Genomic DNA, 16,411 nt, shown 5'->3' with positions numbered 1-16,411 from the left:
CACACTTAGAAATAGTCAAGCAGGGCACAAAGGGCAAGGCAGCTAGCAGCTCTGTATGATTCAGCTGATATTGGACAAGGACCCAACCTCCTCCCTGGCCCTTTTTACTGTTCTAGACACGTGAATAATACTTTACTCTGTTACAACCTCTCATCCAAAGTCTCTTCACATCACTTTTCTATCAGCCTGACTACTGAACAGCAGCGATATGGAGAAGTTCCTGATTAGTGTTTTTAAGTGTTTACAAATCTGACCAAATAAAGAATTACCAAGTTACATTTTGCTTTCTTTAAAGAACAAAACCGATTATCCGTTCATTCCCGTGCCATTTGTTGGAGATAACCAATTTTAAGTGAGATAAAACATTTTAATGGAAAAAGTCATGCATCCCGTTGTTATGAGACCATTGATGCCCATCTTGAAAAGAATAAAATGAATGACACTGGTTTCATATGTTACACTCAACATGCAGGATAGAAATGAATAATAGGAAAATACAAACTAATAATAATAATGTATCTTAGAATATGCCTCAGAATTTCTGAAGCACAATAGAAACCAGTAAGCGTTATCACAAAATTTTTAGTGTTCTTTTGCTAAAATATAAGTGTGTCTTTCTTGTGTATACATCTAATACAATGGATGTATTAGCTATATAATTCAAAATACTAGAAGAACTCGTAATGTGTGAATATGGATTCATAAAAAAAGACAAAACCAAGAAATTTACACATTTTATTGAAAGAACAAAAAATAAACAACATAGAAATAGCATACTAAAATGAATTCCATAATGCACACTTCTAAACACAAACAAGCAGTACAGCGCTATAACTTGGAAAAAAAACACCCCAAAATCAAAGCATCTGCCCTATTGATAGCAGTTGAGGGAATGAGCTATTGCATTTTGGAGGCAAAACATTATGGGAACAGTTTACATTTATTAAATACAGTGATCATTATTTAAATCTATAAGTGTTGCACAGGGCTAATAATTTTCTTATTGATAAGTATTTTTAAATTGGCATTTTTCTGCCCAAAATATGTGCTTCCATTTTCTACATTATACTGGATTGTTGTTATACAAATGCATAAAATTAGCCCTTTAAAAGAGTATATTTGGAGCATCTTTTAAAGAAAACTTATTTAAATTATTGTAATTTGGGGGCATGTCACAAATTGTTCATTTTCTAATGATTAAAGCAACAACAATAATAAAAGGAAACTTATTTTGAAACGGGCAATCCCAGAGTCCAATGATATAATGGTCATGTAATTCTCTCAACTGCTAGACACAAAAGACACAGCAAGAAAATAATTTGGTTTCCATCATTAACAAACAGCATCTGTATACCGGAATAAAGCTTTGGAATCATGCAGTTCTGTGACAGATCAATGTTGTAGGTTGTGTGTTTGGGGAGAAAAGAGCACTGCTTAAAGTTGGGTTACTTTTAGGTCTTGTTACAGGGTTTTTTTTAAAAATTAAAGTAATAATGATATACCTGTGACTTATTTCACAGTGATATGCTATAATTGAGGATGGGTTCTATTTAAAGATAAAATTCCTCTGGAATAACCCTGCTCTGGAGTATTGATGGGTGGTTCTCTTTCAGGAAAGAACAAGTGGAGGGGCTGGAAACTGAATTAGTCAAACTAAATCCTTTCCTGGGCTTAATAATAGAGGTCCTTTCATTCTCTAATTTTACTTACTTAAAAGACAGCACTGTGTTTAAGCTCCAAAGAGTGTGACATAGTGGCTGTCAGTATGTACCACATGCCATCAATTAACTGGTTATCTTTTGTGATGCTTCTAGGTTCATTCTTACTATTTTATAGGTGATTCTGCCTGACTTAAAATCTTACTATATTTCTATTGACCTTATGAAAATATATTCGTGTGGCTTATAGTTTCACAAGGAAATGTCAACACAAGAACATGGGTTAAGTTGGGGAAATATGTTGGTGATAAGGTTAAAGTTGGAGTTCCTAACTACAGAAGGAGTGAATGCTTACATTTTCTATCAATGGAAATACTGGTCAGATGGTCAGGCTGTTAGCTGTATGGCTGACTCTATGTGGTTATGGGCTCAAGGGGGGGAAAAAAAGGACATTTCTAACCAACTGGCCCTGAGCTATTGGACAACTGTAAGGCTTGGATTGCTTTCTGGCTTTGGCTTATTTTCCTGTCTCTGTAAGTGAGAACTATCAAAATGGGTAGCAATATTAATAACAACTCCCTCAATCCCAAGATGGGCTCCTTCTCCAGGGCAAGGACAACAGGCCTCAAGATGGGAAGGACTCAAAGCCCTCATGGTGATCTATCCTTAAACCTTTCTAACCTCGACCTTTTCTAGGCCTCATCGCCTGGAGGCAACAAAAAGATAAATGGTGATCTGTAGGTGATGTGGGAGCTGAAATGGGCAGAGGTGATCTGATTGAAACATTCTTTTACAGCTCTGATGTACACAAGATTTCGGCTAGTTCTCTTCTGTTTCGTTAAAAGAGTAGGAGGCTGAAGTGGCACAGTGAAGCGCTGTCTCATCTGGTAAAGGTAAGTCAGAAAACAGCCATTTCTAAAATTGTGCCAGAAGCATTTTTTCCTTTGCTGAAGGGAATGAAATGCTCTGTGCTGGCCATACTTAACTGTTCAATTACATCTTTCAGTAGTTGCCAATTTGGTTTCGGCTTCTGGATCTTGAAGGGGAAATAGTGGCAAATGTTAGCAATTTGTCACTTAAATACATATTAATCGATGTAACCGATATATCTCAATCGACCATTTTCTGTGAAAGATGAAATCTACGTAGATCAGAATGGGAATATCCATCTTGCAATTTACAACTCCTTGCAACCATTGAAAAAAGACCTCAGCCAGAAACCTGCTGCCTGTGTGTGTGTGTGTGTGTGTGTGTGTGTGTGTGTGTGTGTGTGTGTGTGTTTACAGTGAGGATTAATTTAAAAACAAACGATCTCTGCTAGCAATCTTGCTAAAAGCTGAAGTACCTTAACTTTTGTTTAGTGCCGTTAGCTCAAGTTGACCTGTTAACCTGTAACCAGTCTTGTCTTATGACGAGCCCTAGCAAACTAGAAAGCCTCCACAACAGCAAAGCAACATCATGTTTTAGTTAAGTCTTGTAGCAAAAAAAAAACAAACCCTTCTTCTCAAAGCCTTAGAAATAACTCTCTCTTACTAACTTTTCCACTATTATCACAGACTTCTTATATCAAAAAAAAAAAAAGCTCCAAGGATCGCTCTCATGGACTATGTACATAAGTGCAAAAAAGGTGTGTCTCACACGTTCGCACCCTAACTGAGACCATCAGTTAACTGCAGCATATGTCTCTTCAACACTGTTATGGGGTCATTCCACAGTATCTGTATGGATGGTTTCACAAAGATGAATTAATTTAATCCGTGCTTTTGTCATTCTTTAACCCTCATTTGGATAGATTTGTAAAAGAGAATTTTTGTAGCTACAGCTATGCCACTTGAATAGAATGATTCTGAATAAGTAAGGTTATGGAAAGAGATCGGGGCATATTATAAATACGATTGTGTTTTGGAGTCTAAATACTGTGGAATAACCCTATCCACACAACAAATTCTATCAGCTCTAAAGCCTGATTCTAGAATCCAGATGTTGTAAACTTTTTGCTCAAAAAAGTCACACAAGGACACAAATTCAGTTTTCACATGGGAATTTGGATTAAAAAGAAAAATCCACCATATCTATTTCTGAGCTTTGAGCTGTATCTGCTACATGCTCACACTGTCAAAAACCACAGAGTTTACAAGTCAAATTTTCACGCACAAAAAAATGTCTAAAGGTAGCCATGTTGTAGGTTTGTTGCTAAAGCAACAACTAAATACAATTAGTTAAAAATTATTATTTGTATATAAAGTTAAGTTTGTTCTTAAACTGTGAACTGTAAGGAATAGTTATGAACTATACTCTATACCTTGTTGTTTTTCAGTGTCAGTCGAGGACCTATCTAGGCGGGTTGAATGCCTGTAGTAAAATCTTAAAGCTTCTCTAACTCTCCTTCAAAATTAAATTCATACTAATGATACTTAAAGATATGAAAAGGGAATAAAATAAAAACTTTAAAAAGTAATAAGAAAAATGAAAACGTGGCACCAGTTAGTGAGTTGGTGCCCAGAACCTCTATTTGTCATTATATTTACAGTTTGATTAGGCTGTCAACTAAACTTGCAAAAAAACTTGTCATACTCTTTTACATAGTGTTTATTCTATTGCCTTTGACAGGCACTGGTAAAATTAAAAATGAGGCCACTATCTTCCTAAATCTATTCAACAGAATTGGGAAATCATATTTCCCTCAATCATATTTCCCTATTTCTATTTCAAAGTGTGTGAAATGTAGAAGAGATCAAAGAAAGAAGATTCCAGTTTCAATTCGTTCTGTGCATCACAGCCTACCCTACAGACTGAAATAACTTGAAAACGTGTGGCTGCATTTTACCTACGAGCATCCTCATGTACTCTCCAAAGGAGTGGAGGAAGGACCAAATAACATTCCAAGTAGCACACAGGCCTTCCCTACGTACTATTTAATAAAATTTGATGTCAATGCTGTCCTTAATCAGACATCACTGTGCTTACTGGTCATGCCATGAAAAAGAGATTCATGTTGTAAAGATTAATTTTATTTGGTTCCTGCTGATGGTAAGGAGGAGGTACTTGCTTTGCCCCCATTGGGGAGCTGGTGAGCTGAGGCTGCCCATTAGTGAACACAGCCTAGTGGTGTAGGACAACACTTATGGCAAGATCAAAGTGCTTTAGCGTGTTCAGAAATGGATGGCAAAGACTGATGGAATAGGGAGAGGATAGCTTTTCGTATCATGATTAACTACAAATTAAAGACTCTAATTTAGACAAATGCAATGAAATGCGACAGCTAGTTGAGGAATCATGCTCCAATTGCAAAAGCAAATACTGCACGGATTTTATGAATCCATTTAATTTAAGTTTCTTAATCCTCTTTAGAATATACTTATGTTGTGGTCACATAGTGCTTTAAAAAATCTGACACTACTAAAACCCTCTTAAAAGAAAACCTTTAGATTATTTTCTCTGTATACATGACCTGTTTTATCCAAGTTTCAGCACGCTTGCGTATTTTTGCAAAAGGCCGAGAGGAATGGACAAAAACAATAATTTTGGATAAATAAAAAGAGGCCCTTGTAAATTAAAAAGCTTATAAAATGTTAACTAAGAATCACAAGTGATTAGAATTTTATATATACAGTCCATCCAGTAAATTGTTGTTTAGAGTCACTGATTAGTTTTGTGACTTGTCTTTTTCACCAGAAATTTATAGTCTAATGACTTCTTTTCTTTTCTTGAATAAAGATCACTTGAATAAGTCATTGCACAACTAGTTAAAGAGTGCTATCTTAAAATTGCATTTTTGTCAAAATTCTTTCACCTCTGATCAAAACCTTAGTGCTTTGAGTTTTCTTTCTTTAAATTCACTCACAAAGCAACTTTTAAAATGCCAACAATATCAAAAATTGTTGCACCAAAAATACCACTACCCTGAATATCTCTCACTGAACCTCTTACTAAAAAGTACATCATTATTCATGTCTTCCAGTGCTTAAGGCAACATGCAAACAGCTGTACTCTAGGTTTATTGTCCATGTACATCTTTGTCAGAAGTTTAAAAAGTTAAGTGAGACAGTATGCTGTATCAAAATGTGAAATGACAAAAAAGTTCATTTCACACTGAAAATGTCTCTGTCTCTTTTAAGGAATACATCTAGAGTAGCTCAGGGGCATCCCTCCTGGATTCATGTGATCAAATCTGCCCTTCCTGAGAGGCACCAGCACAGGTTTTACAAAACTCAGTTCCAAACACAAGTAATTTCACAAAGGCATATTCTACTTTCTTCTCTAGCAATGTCAAGATTTTGGGAAACAGAAATTAAGTAGTTCAAAGGACCAAAAGGTAAAAGTCAAGACACCTCTTGCTCTCTAACTCCAGACAATACTGTTAGCAGATGACAATGGCTCAGTACAAGCAAGACCATTTAGAAATCCCTGATGATCATGATTTGGATTGATAATTAAGATCAACAGGATATCAGCTACTGAGGAGTTAATTTTGCTCTTTTGTATTCTGAGCCAAAATGATCTGCTTTGGGATGGAGTCTCAAATGTTCTGAAGCACAAACAATGTGAAAAAGGCGAACAACCAGGAGTCAGGAGATATTTCTGGGTCCAGCTGCTACCAAGTAGTTAGGCAGCCCTAGGCGAATCACATGCCCTGGCTGTGAAAAGGTTTTGCCAGTTCCACTGTTCTGTGATTCAAACACTACTAGCCGGCTTAAGGTATCCTAAATCAGATTTTCCCTTTAGCTTGTCATTTTCATGAAGGAGAAAAATAAACTTGGTATAAACATCAAATTTGATGATTTTATACTTTCCAGTGAGAGAACACATATTTAGTAGAAAATATTAAATCTATCTAAATCAATGCAAACTATCATATGGTTCTACCACTGATTAATAATAGTAACTTTAATTACTGAGTAGGGTGGAAGAAGTATGTGACATACCATGGGAATTAATTGCTATTTTACTTGGTTATACAATTATTTCAAAAGTATTAGTAATGTGAATTCAGGTCAGCTCTGTGGAGTGTAGCCACTCTGTCTCATCCAAAGGGTGTTACAAACCTCTCTATTCGTCTCTATTATGATTTTCAAAACATATAAAAACAAAGAAATCCAAACAAGCAAAAAAAGAGGCTTGGTTATGATATGAGAGATTCTGCTGTTAATAAAGTTTGGGAAGGGCAACACTTAACATATCACAGGCACTTGCTCCTTCACTGAAATGTTTAACAAAACTGGAAACTCAGCTGAACTGAGGCTAAAGACAACTGTGGACATCCTTCTTAGAACTTTTAAATAAATCGAAGAGTAATTTCAAATGGCTCCCTCCCTCCCTCCCCAGTCCCGCCATTTCTCCAAATCTATACTCAGATTCCAGCTGTGATGAACAGAAGAGACTGTCCATTTGGGGAGGAAAGGCCTCACTTGGAACCAATTCTCCTTCACCCTGACTGACTTTTCCAGATTGCATCTTACTTATTATTCAAAGAGTAGTCTAAAGAGCGTGAGCCATTTGCATTCAGAAAGTGGCACTTGTATCAAAGGTTACATTGCAATGGTTTTTACACACTTTCCTCCAATATGTAAAAACTAGCTCCAAGCCCCCCTCTCTCTGCTTAATTTATAACCTGTCATTAGAATACCTTTAAGCTTCCAAGAACCAATTTTTCAGCTGAAAATGACAAATGGCTCCGTTTTAGACACTCAACCTAGAAGACAGGATCCTTGAGCCACAAAAAATGTAATGGGCACTTTACATAATTTTTAGTATATACGCTGAGAAATTCACTTAAAGGTAAATTCTAGTTTTTCAATCTACTTAAGGAGTGAAATTCGGGTTAATGTTTTAAGAAGTTCCCTGTTATTTTCAGGTAATTATTTCTCTCTCACAAAAAAAATCCAGTAATGTGATTGTACTATGCAAGGTCAGATCTACAGGTACAAATTATACACATGCATGTTTATGAACAGGTTTTGGACACACTCAAAAGTGAGGCCTTTTAAACGTCTGCCTCAAGAAACCTACAGAAATATTCTAAAGAGAGAGGGAGAGCATATCAACATTAACCTATCATGTTTTTCAAGCACATGTGTTTCTGTTTCCCATTAATAGCATTTTAGTTAAAATCAAACACCACACATTACAGCAAAACACTATAGTATGTAAAAACCTAACACAACACACCACAATACAATACAATGCAATACAGTAATGGGGAAAATGGTATTGGATATATTTGTTACATCCTGAATCAAACCAACAGACTACTGTGTAAACAAAATGGTAAGGTAACACTTCCAAACAGACCGAACATTTATCCACCAAGAATGCACAATAAGCCAGCAGTCCACTGTAGAGATTCACTCAGCATAATGGTTATTGGAAAATCACAAAGAATAGTGTGATAAATTACAAAATGTTATGCTGTTCTACCTAATAATTCAAATAAGATAGACAGATGGTAGTTGTTAGTTTTCTGTTGGTGTTTTAACATCTCCATTGATTGTTTGATGCTTTGTTTTTTATTCGAATTTGTTGGTTGGTATGTTTGTTTTGTTTAATATATTGACTGCACCATGCTTATTGCTGTGTTGGTAGAAGAGGACATACGTGAATATACATAGAAAGGCCATATGGAGGTTCTCACGGAGAGATTCTGATACTCCATAACTCTGTTGTTCAGAATTTCAACTGAAATGGAAGAAAAAAAAGAGTGAGAAATATTGGAGGGTTATTGAAGTAGGGGTCAGGATACTTGGTTCTTGTTCCAGTTCTGTGTGTGAACCATATGCCAAGATATTCCCCACTCTGAATCTACGAAAATCGAGCTGTTGGAAATGCTCACTAAGGAGTCACATAGCATGACAGTCTGATAGTCTATGGTTCTCGCTGAGTGACAGTGTGGACAGTTGCCCTAAGTTAACAGAGATACACTCGGTTGTTTAAGGCACTGTCTACACCATGAACATCCACCCATCCATCCACTTCCTCCAACAAGCATATATTGACAAAACATACTGGATTCCATTTTGAAATATGCAAATATTAAACAAACTTTAAACTTTTTATCTGTATGTTTTGGAGCAGTGCAGGAATAGCCTAAGTGTGAATTCTCGGTATACAGTATTTTACAAAATTACATTTTTGCACTCTGGAGAAATTTTCAACATCTGTTACATATTGCAATGATTATGATGTGCCAAATACCTCTAAATTTTCTAATGGAATCAAGTAAAAAAGAATCACTATTCCCAAACATGTTCTGTTGGAAAGTTAAATATATTTGACCACTTTTGTTTACCTTGATGTGAAGCAGCCCATGAGAATCAGGGAAGTGTTTACAAAGCCTATTATTCTCCTGTTTGTTGCTATTCCCAACTTGCCACTATCCAAAATGATACCCCTGAAAACTACTACAATATACAGCTACTTCAGTTATTCCGTGTACTCAAAGATGTCTTTTTTAAAACGCTCCTTATGATTGAAGGGACCTGTTATCTAATGTACAGCTATCTATATGCTCTGTCCAGAACAGTTAGTCTTCTGGGCCTGTGTGTCCTCAGCAGGAAAGAAATGCTAGCCAGGTTCTGGGGAACTAGTCCATCAAGAGAACAGAACTGTTGCCTTCTTCAACCAAGTGAAACACTCCAGGTGTGAGAACTTCAAGCTTTCAATGACTAATGGATGCAACTCAGAATCAGTGTATTTGTTTAATAACTCCCTATAATTATTAATTAAGATGCCTCAGCGTCTTGAGTGACTTTAAAAGTCACATGTTCCAAGTGAACAATTGCTCAAATTAAGTGTGTTGCCATTACAGGCTCTGGACCAGGCAAAGGAAATCAAAAGTGAAGGGGGAAAAAGCCGAAAACAACAACAAAAATTACCAAAAAAAAGGGGCCATGATGTGAGTGAAAATAATGATTAAATTATTAAATTATGTCACTCAAAATTGAAAACAGCTGGAGCAATTCTGCTAGACTTACATGGGAAGCAACACAAAGTGGCAGAATGTGAAAGCGCTATTTTCCATAACGTCTTTAGAAAAAGCATACTGCCTACTGTCTTTAAGATAACCATCTTAATCAAATTGTGACAAAATTACTTTGCTTTATTTCAATTAAAATAAAACAAAGCTAGAAAAATGTTAAAAGATTAAAATTCAAAAGCGATCTGTGCCTTTGGCTAACCAATCATACCCCTTTAATAATGGGAAAACATTTGGGAATTTGTAAGCTCATTGGGAAAATACAATACCAGCTGTCATTTTCATATTAAAAAATTGCATATTTGCTGTCCATATTTCATTGTGGAAAATTTGGAATGCTTAAATCAAGCTCTAAGTTATAAGCAGTGCCTATTAATGAAAATATTTACCAAAGTCTTTAGCAAATGCAACTGTGTAGATAAAAGATATAACCTACAAATATTATATTAATACTTAAAGAGACTTACTGTTCTACTGGTAACTTCTACATCTGTGAAACAAACATGCTGCTATTCAGTTCATCTATTGATAATGGGGGTATCTATAGTAGTAAAAAAGATTTTAGATTAAAATAGTTTCTTGAGAGAATTCCATTTATTTTGTTCACTGCTTGGACATGGTAATCAATAACCGTAACCAATTTCACAGAAAAATTTAGACATACTAACCATATCCAATAATAGTTAACTTTGCGAAAAGCACAGGTTAGAATGTGGATTGTTTCCCCAATGGATTAATGCTCTGTGTCCTAAATGTTTATCATACTTGTAATTGAAACAGCAGTGGAACTTGCAGTCTTTCAGAGTGGTTACCACTTTAACAAGGCAAAATGGCCACAATATTACACAATAATTATTCTAAGTATCTCCTTATAATTTCAAGACTCACCCCAAACTCATAATTTGCCTTGTGACTGCCTGTAAAAACCTCAAGCAAATGAAAATTAAAACAACACAAGCACATCTCATGTCGGTATGAGAAGGAATTTCGGATGTAATCACTGGGTAATGATAAGCGTATCTGTGCCTTGGAAAGAAATGTGTTATCTTTCTTTCCAGTAGATCTAAAGGTAAAGGTGATGATAGTACTAAGTGAAAGTTCAAACGCAATAACCAAAAATGGTAGTCAACTAAAATAAATTCTCCTCTCAACCAATGAAGAAACATTTAAAAAATATTTAGTATATACCTTTGAGGATTGGTGTGGAAGCAACAACTATATATATAAGATGTCAAGAGTGACATCTGTAACCAATTAAAAAAGAACACTCTGCTGACTCATCTCAGGATGAACAGCAAAGCAGGAACATCCCTCTAGAATATACACAAAAAGAGAAATTCTAAATGTAACAATGGCTAAAGAAACACTTAAGAATAGGGACTAATGTCTCTCACCAATCCCAAAAGCATATACTGTGCCTTACCAACACACCGTAGTTAGCTAGGTCTGAACAGGTGAAATAAATGGCCAAACCTGATTGATTGTAGCTGTTGCAGCGAAGGGAACGCTGGTGGCAGGTGGTGTTGCTGCAGACACAGTGGTAGGTGTAGCACCGTGCATCATGGGCACTTTCAGTAGGAAATCATGGAAGCAACACACGAGGGGGTGGAGCATTTACGTAACCGTGACATACACGATGGAATGGGGCGTGGCAGGTATCACAGCAACAAGCCATGTAACATCATCATGATGGATACACCAGGGTGCAACATGCAATCACAGTCAGTGCAAAGCAACACAGCATGGAAGGGGGAAATATTTAAAAAGAGAAAAGGGGAAAGCCAATTATAGTTACCATTAAGGAAAATGGAATCATTCTCAACATTTAGTTAGTTTTTGAGCAGAATCACACTGTAGTTGACTTCAAGGGCCAAATTTTCAGAAGGGGTTACAATGGGTACCTATGACAAATCTGAGTTTACCAAGGCTATCTCTGTGGACAGCTAGTCAGGCAGAAATCGCTATGAACAGCTAGTCAAGCAGAAAAGTAACTGGGCTGTGCATTCAAAACGGGAGTAGGGAACTGTGAATTGGTGTTTGGTTTCGCTAACTCATGACAGACATGAGCGCTGTCAGTGGATTTGCAGGTGCGAAGATATACTTACCTGATCTGTATACAAAAAGATCATAGTTTGCTTGGTGGGTATGCGGTAGGGGAGCAGATAAAGGATACAGTGGCCTAGGCACGCAGGTTTTTCAGCACACCTCTGGCAAACCCCTTGCAAACTTAGGCTACTTATGAAACAACGTAGGCCATTTATTTATTGTTTCATAAATAGCCGAAATTTCCAAGGGGTACTTCATAGTAAATATCCGACAGAATCTTGTCTTCACTGCAATATTACAGCGACAATGACTAGCAGCTGCAACATCTCTTTCAGGCTGATTTCTCTTTGCCTTTTCTAGTTTCTATGTCATTTTGAAAGCTGCTGGGATGCTTTCCTTATTTCTAGCTCATTTTGGATAGCAAGCCAAGGAATTAATGTGTGAATGGCACGTGTGCATATGTGATAATTTGCATCTATAATATATCGATTGAGTTCAGATTTTCTGAAAGTCTACAGAGAAAGTGAATGGCCTGGAGAGAGGAAAATCAACACATGCAACGTCACAGAAACCACAAATGTACCCCAAATGGTGATTAACAGAAACTCTGTAGTTATCTCTCATGCTCATCTCTAGTTATCCATTACCTATCAACATCCCTTATTGTAGCACATGCCAATTCTAAAAACACTCTTGTTTTCCCTTTGGGAGCACAAGAACTGTGCAGAAAGCAGCACCACTGAAGCATGCAGTTTGCATTCCTACACTGAGCTCTTAGGTGAAAGGACAAGGGAGCAGAGTCACAAAATGGGAAGATGGAGACACATTTCACGAACTTGCAGAAGTATGCTCTTCTAATCATATGCATATGATGCTTCTGTTAGTACCAGTGGAAATGTTTTTAATTCTGACAGAGCACAGCTAATAACAGGGGCCTCACCTGTTAGTGAGTGCTACTACTATGTAGTTGTCGTTTTGACTTTTTTGTTTTATCTTGATAAACCTGTTAGTCCCTTTTGGGTTCTGCATCGACTTTGGTTGACCAATGGGATGGAGGTCAAGCTGTTGCGAACTCTCAAAAAGAATAAAAGGAACTGGATTGATATGAGATGGTGGGGTGAGGTGGGATAATTCCTCCCTGTATGGAACAGAGCTATTTTCTCCTGGTCTGTTCCTGGTGCCCATGGAAACTATAGGAGCTGTGAACTCCCTAGGAGTTCTGACAGGGAAACAAGTCCCTTTCCTTGTCTTCTTCGGTGTTAGTGATGTACAAAATGGTTTCGAGATGGCTACCATATTGGATAGGTGGCTAATTAAAGGATCTGTGTGCAACTGGTTATTAAAAATCACATACCCCCAAAGAGTCATTTTGAAATGATTCTGTGGTGCCTGGTTTCCATGCAGATAGCACTTCATCCTAGAACACTATAGAAATCATCACAAAACACTACAGAATGCTCTAGCTTTGCTTTTTTGCAACATCTGAGTATTGAATGATTTTGATCTTATGGATAACTTTTTTTTGGAGGAATTGTTGTGTTGTACTTTACAAATTATACATTTAAAATATTTTAAATATTTTACAATTTCTTAGTAACAGATGTAAAGCTAAGAATAAAACTGCCCATTCTGGCTAGATAAGGAAATGTTTCAAAATATTTCAGCTACTATTTTTAGGGTGAAAATACAGAAATGGCAGGGTCGGTATTTGACCACAGTGGCAACCAACTGTGAGAGTGTAGGACTGTTGTGATTCCACAAAGACATGTAACAGACAGCACCATATTAAACCTTAAATACTCAGGAAATGTCCAGCCACGTCATCCAGTTGCTTGTCTCTTTCATAGTCACAACAGAAAAACACTTTTTTTCAGACTGTAAAAAGTTGAGAATTTTTGTACAAAACCTACCAATACTTGAAGCAGGTACCATGCACAGTATTGGCCCTGTACACCATGCAGAAAAGCGTGAAAAGTAAAGAAAAGAGATATTTCATTATTGAAGTTTTACTGATAGAAATAATTTCTAACTAGAAAGATATTCTTAGCAATATTAATCAATCGGCACATGCATATCCAGTAATCTCCCATGCTCACAATTACAGCTTAAGATCCCAAACCCAGGTAATCAAAGTAATTCTTGGATTCTTAGGTATAAAAATGAACATTAATTTTTCTTTAAAGGTATTAGCTCACTTAAATTACATATTTATTCTGGACGAATACATCCTAAGTGATTTTTATTATGAAAGGAAGAATTTTAATTTATTATACGTACAATTTTCAAAATATGCACCAGGATCTGGCAGCTGGTGCCAATAAGTTGTACTTAGGGCACTAATCTATTATCATTGCTTTCTCCACCTCGCAACCAAGGACTTGACTGTGAACATATGGCAAATAGGCTTTTCATCAAGAGGGGGCTCTCAGCCTGACAAGTTTTTCTTTTGCTATTAATTAAGGAGAAAGGGATTCTTCTGATGTTTTTGCTTGTAAATCTAGATTTTAAATTAGCCAAATCCAGCCCAACAGGTCTAAAAATTGTGTTTTTAAATGATATCATGAGGAACTATTGTGGTTAGTTAACTGGACAAAAGACTGGATTGTTATGGCTTCTTTCAAAATTAATTAACTGATTAATGTATCAGTTAACCAATGGGTTTCTTCAAGTCCAGGCATACAATACCATGTGCTTAGTATGTTTATAATTAACAAGGTTTCTAAATTAATTTTTAAAGCATGTAACTTTCATTTAACAGTTTCCAAACTGGGGCATTTATGATTCTGACAAAAAAAAAAATCTACCATACTCCCAGGGGTTAGTATTTTCAACTTATTCCTAAGAGACTATATGCTTGTTCTTAAAGTACTGAACCACTGGAAGAAAAGTAATTCCCCTCATATATGATATTTGTTTGACCTCAGCTCTTCTGCTTCTGGGCCTGCATGAATGCTGGTTTGAGACCGTATCTGGTCATGGAAATAATTTCATGTTGCCAGCTACAAATCAACCAGCGGCATGTGGGATCTTGCCGGACCAGGGCTTGAACCCGTGTGCCCTGCACTGGCAGGTGGATTCTTAACCACTGTGCCACCAGGGAAGCCCCCTATGATATTTATTTGAAAAAATTATGGCTTAAATTTTTCTTTTCAATTTAGTGCAAAACTGTTATGCTATTAAATATAGTTGAATGTAGGAGGTAATAAAATATGCCACAAAGTGTCAGGAAAATGTGATAAACTGCTATATATTTTATATTAACTGGTTTAAGAGTTAGAGGCTAAAACTACCTGTTTTATATATATATACTACACTGTATTATATTGTAAATGCAAGGGTAGTTTTATTATAACTATCTTTGGCATATCAAAGATATATGGACTACCTATTTTTGCAATGCTGAAGCTTGGAAACTTTCTTTTTTTTTTTTTGAGGGCAGACCATTGTCTTTGAAAGTGATACCTAAGAATCAAGGAATTAGTTTGAGACTGAAACAAGTGAATCAAACATGAGAAGCAAAAATTAGGAAATGCTCAAAAGAAAAATGTTGACAGTGTTTCCTAGTTTGATTTCAAAACCATTAATTTTCAGGAATCATAGGAAAACAGTTTGTTCAGTATACAAACAGATTGAGCATAGCTGCCTTGTTTTATTTCTAACCACAATATCTGTTGACCGTTCTCACATAAATGCTCTTTGGAAGCTGGTGGGCACTGTATTCATTCGCAACATCAAGCAACTCATGGTGCCCAGAGCCCCGTTCTCACCTGCAGGGATAAATGCCGGCTGCGGGAGTTGCAGGTTAGCCAGAGCCTGCTGGCAGTGGAAAACACTGGGATTAAAGACCGGGGTGGCACCATTGGTCTTTTCAAGTGCTGATCTCTTTGGTATCAGTTGAAGTGCACCGGGCTGCAGGGCCTGGGAGGGAAGGGTGGATTAATAAATAGTATTAAGGAAAGTAAAATATGTACGCAAACCAAGCAAGCAGCAGTTAGATAAGGTCTGGCCTGGGAACTCTTTGCAAGGGTCGCCATTGAGCAAGGTAACCAACTTCAGGGATGAAGCCGTTGACTATATGAGTACATACTCAGTCCAAAACAGAAAATAAACATACAGGGGGGAAAAGAAGCTTTTCAACTTCACTAATTTAGACAAATTAATGAAGCTGAAAAGGACCTCATCGTGTGGGCTGGATGTGACAGGATGCTGTTGACAGCAAATAATCATTTAAAATTAACATCTAAAGGATGCTCATCTCCTAACCTATTAAAATGAGATTAGCAGAAGCAACAGATAAAGCAGGAAAGAAATTTTTGCCAGTTACAATTCCAATATAAATCTAGGAGATAAATGGTATGTAGGTGAAAAAACAGATGTCAGTAGATCAGAGTCTAAAGCTCCAAAATCCAAAATTCAAATTATACAAGGATTTCAGGTCCAAACCCTATAACTGTATATTTCCCAACTAACATGTAAGGAAAAAGCAAATGAATTAGTCTGCCCCCGCCACCTCACCCAGATACCATAGATAGCAAAATGTATGCAATTCTCACTTATAGAGACTTGCTGTGCCTTTCGATATGTCTTGCTTGCTTTGTTGTAAGGTTTAATTCTGAAACCTCTTAGCGTTTTAAAATCCTCCTTTCATGTCTACAATTCTTTCAAAATCCCACTGTGCTTAAAATATTCAGTCAAAGCTCCCCCTGGATCAGATTCATTGGAGAAATTTGACATT

At 36.6% G+C, this 16,411-nt stretch overlaps 1 protein-coding gene across 7 annotated transcripts in view; it reads right to left on the bottom strand.

Moving 5' to 3' along the window:
* Positions 1 to 721: 721 nt before the first annotated feature.
* MBNL3 (muscleblind like splicing regulator 3) overlaps positions 722 to 16,411 on the bottom strand; it is a 129,779-nt gene continuing 114,089 nt past the window's right edge. For 3 of the 7 annotated variants that reach the window (XM_033848947.2, XM_019919004.3, XM_073799280.1), the window contains 5 exons: positions 15,444 to 15,594; positions 13,587 to 13,622; positions 11,104 to 11,198; positions 10,098 to 10,171; positions 8,200 to 8,333 (listed from right to left, as the gene is read on the bottom strand). In XM_033848947.2, coding sequence (XP_033704838.1) covers positions 10,115 to 10,171; positions 11,104 to 11,198; positions 13,587 to 13,622; positions 15,444 to 15,594 — 339 coding nt within the window. In that variant the 3' untranslated portion in view covers positions 8,200 to 8,333; positions 10,098 to 10,114. Of the gene's footprint in view, positions 8,334 to 10,097; positions 10,172 to 11,103; positions 11,199 to 13,586; positions 13,623 to 15,443; positions 15,595 to 16,411 lie in introns of all 7 variants that reach the window. The other 4 variants (XM_019919006.3, XM_019919005.3, XR_002173004.3 and 1 more) reach the window with 4 other exon arrangements.

This window comes from Tursiops truncatus, chromosome X, assembly GCF_011762595.2.
Source record: "Tursiops truncatus isolate mTurTru1 chromosome X, mTurTru1.mat.Y, whole genome shotgun sequence".
NCBI classification, from domain to species: Eukaryota; Metazoa; Chordata; class Mammalia; order Artiodactyla; family Delphinidae; genus Tursiops; species Tursiops truncatus.
The sequence above is the reverse complement of the archived record's forward strand: the minus strand, read 5'-3'. Positions and strand labels throughout refer to the sequence as shown.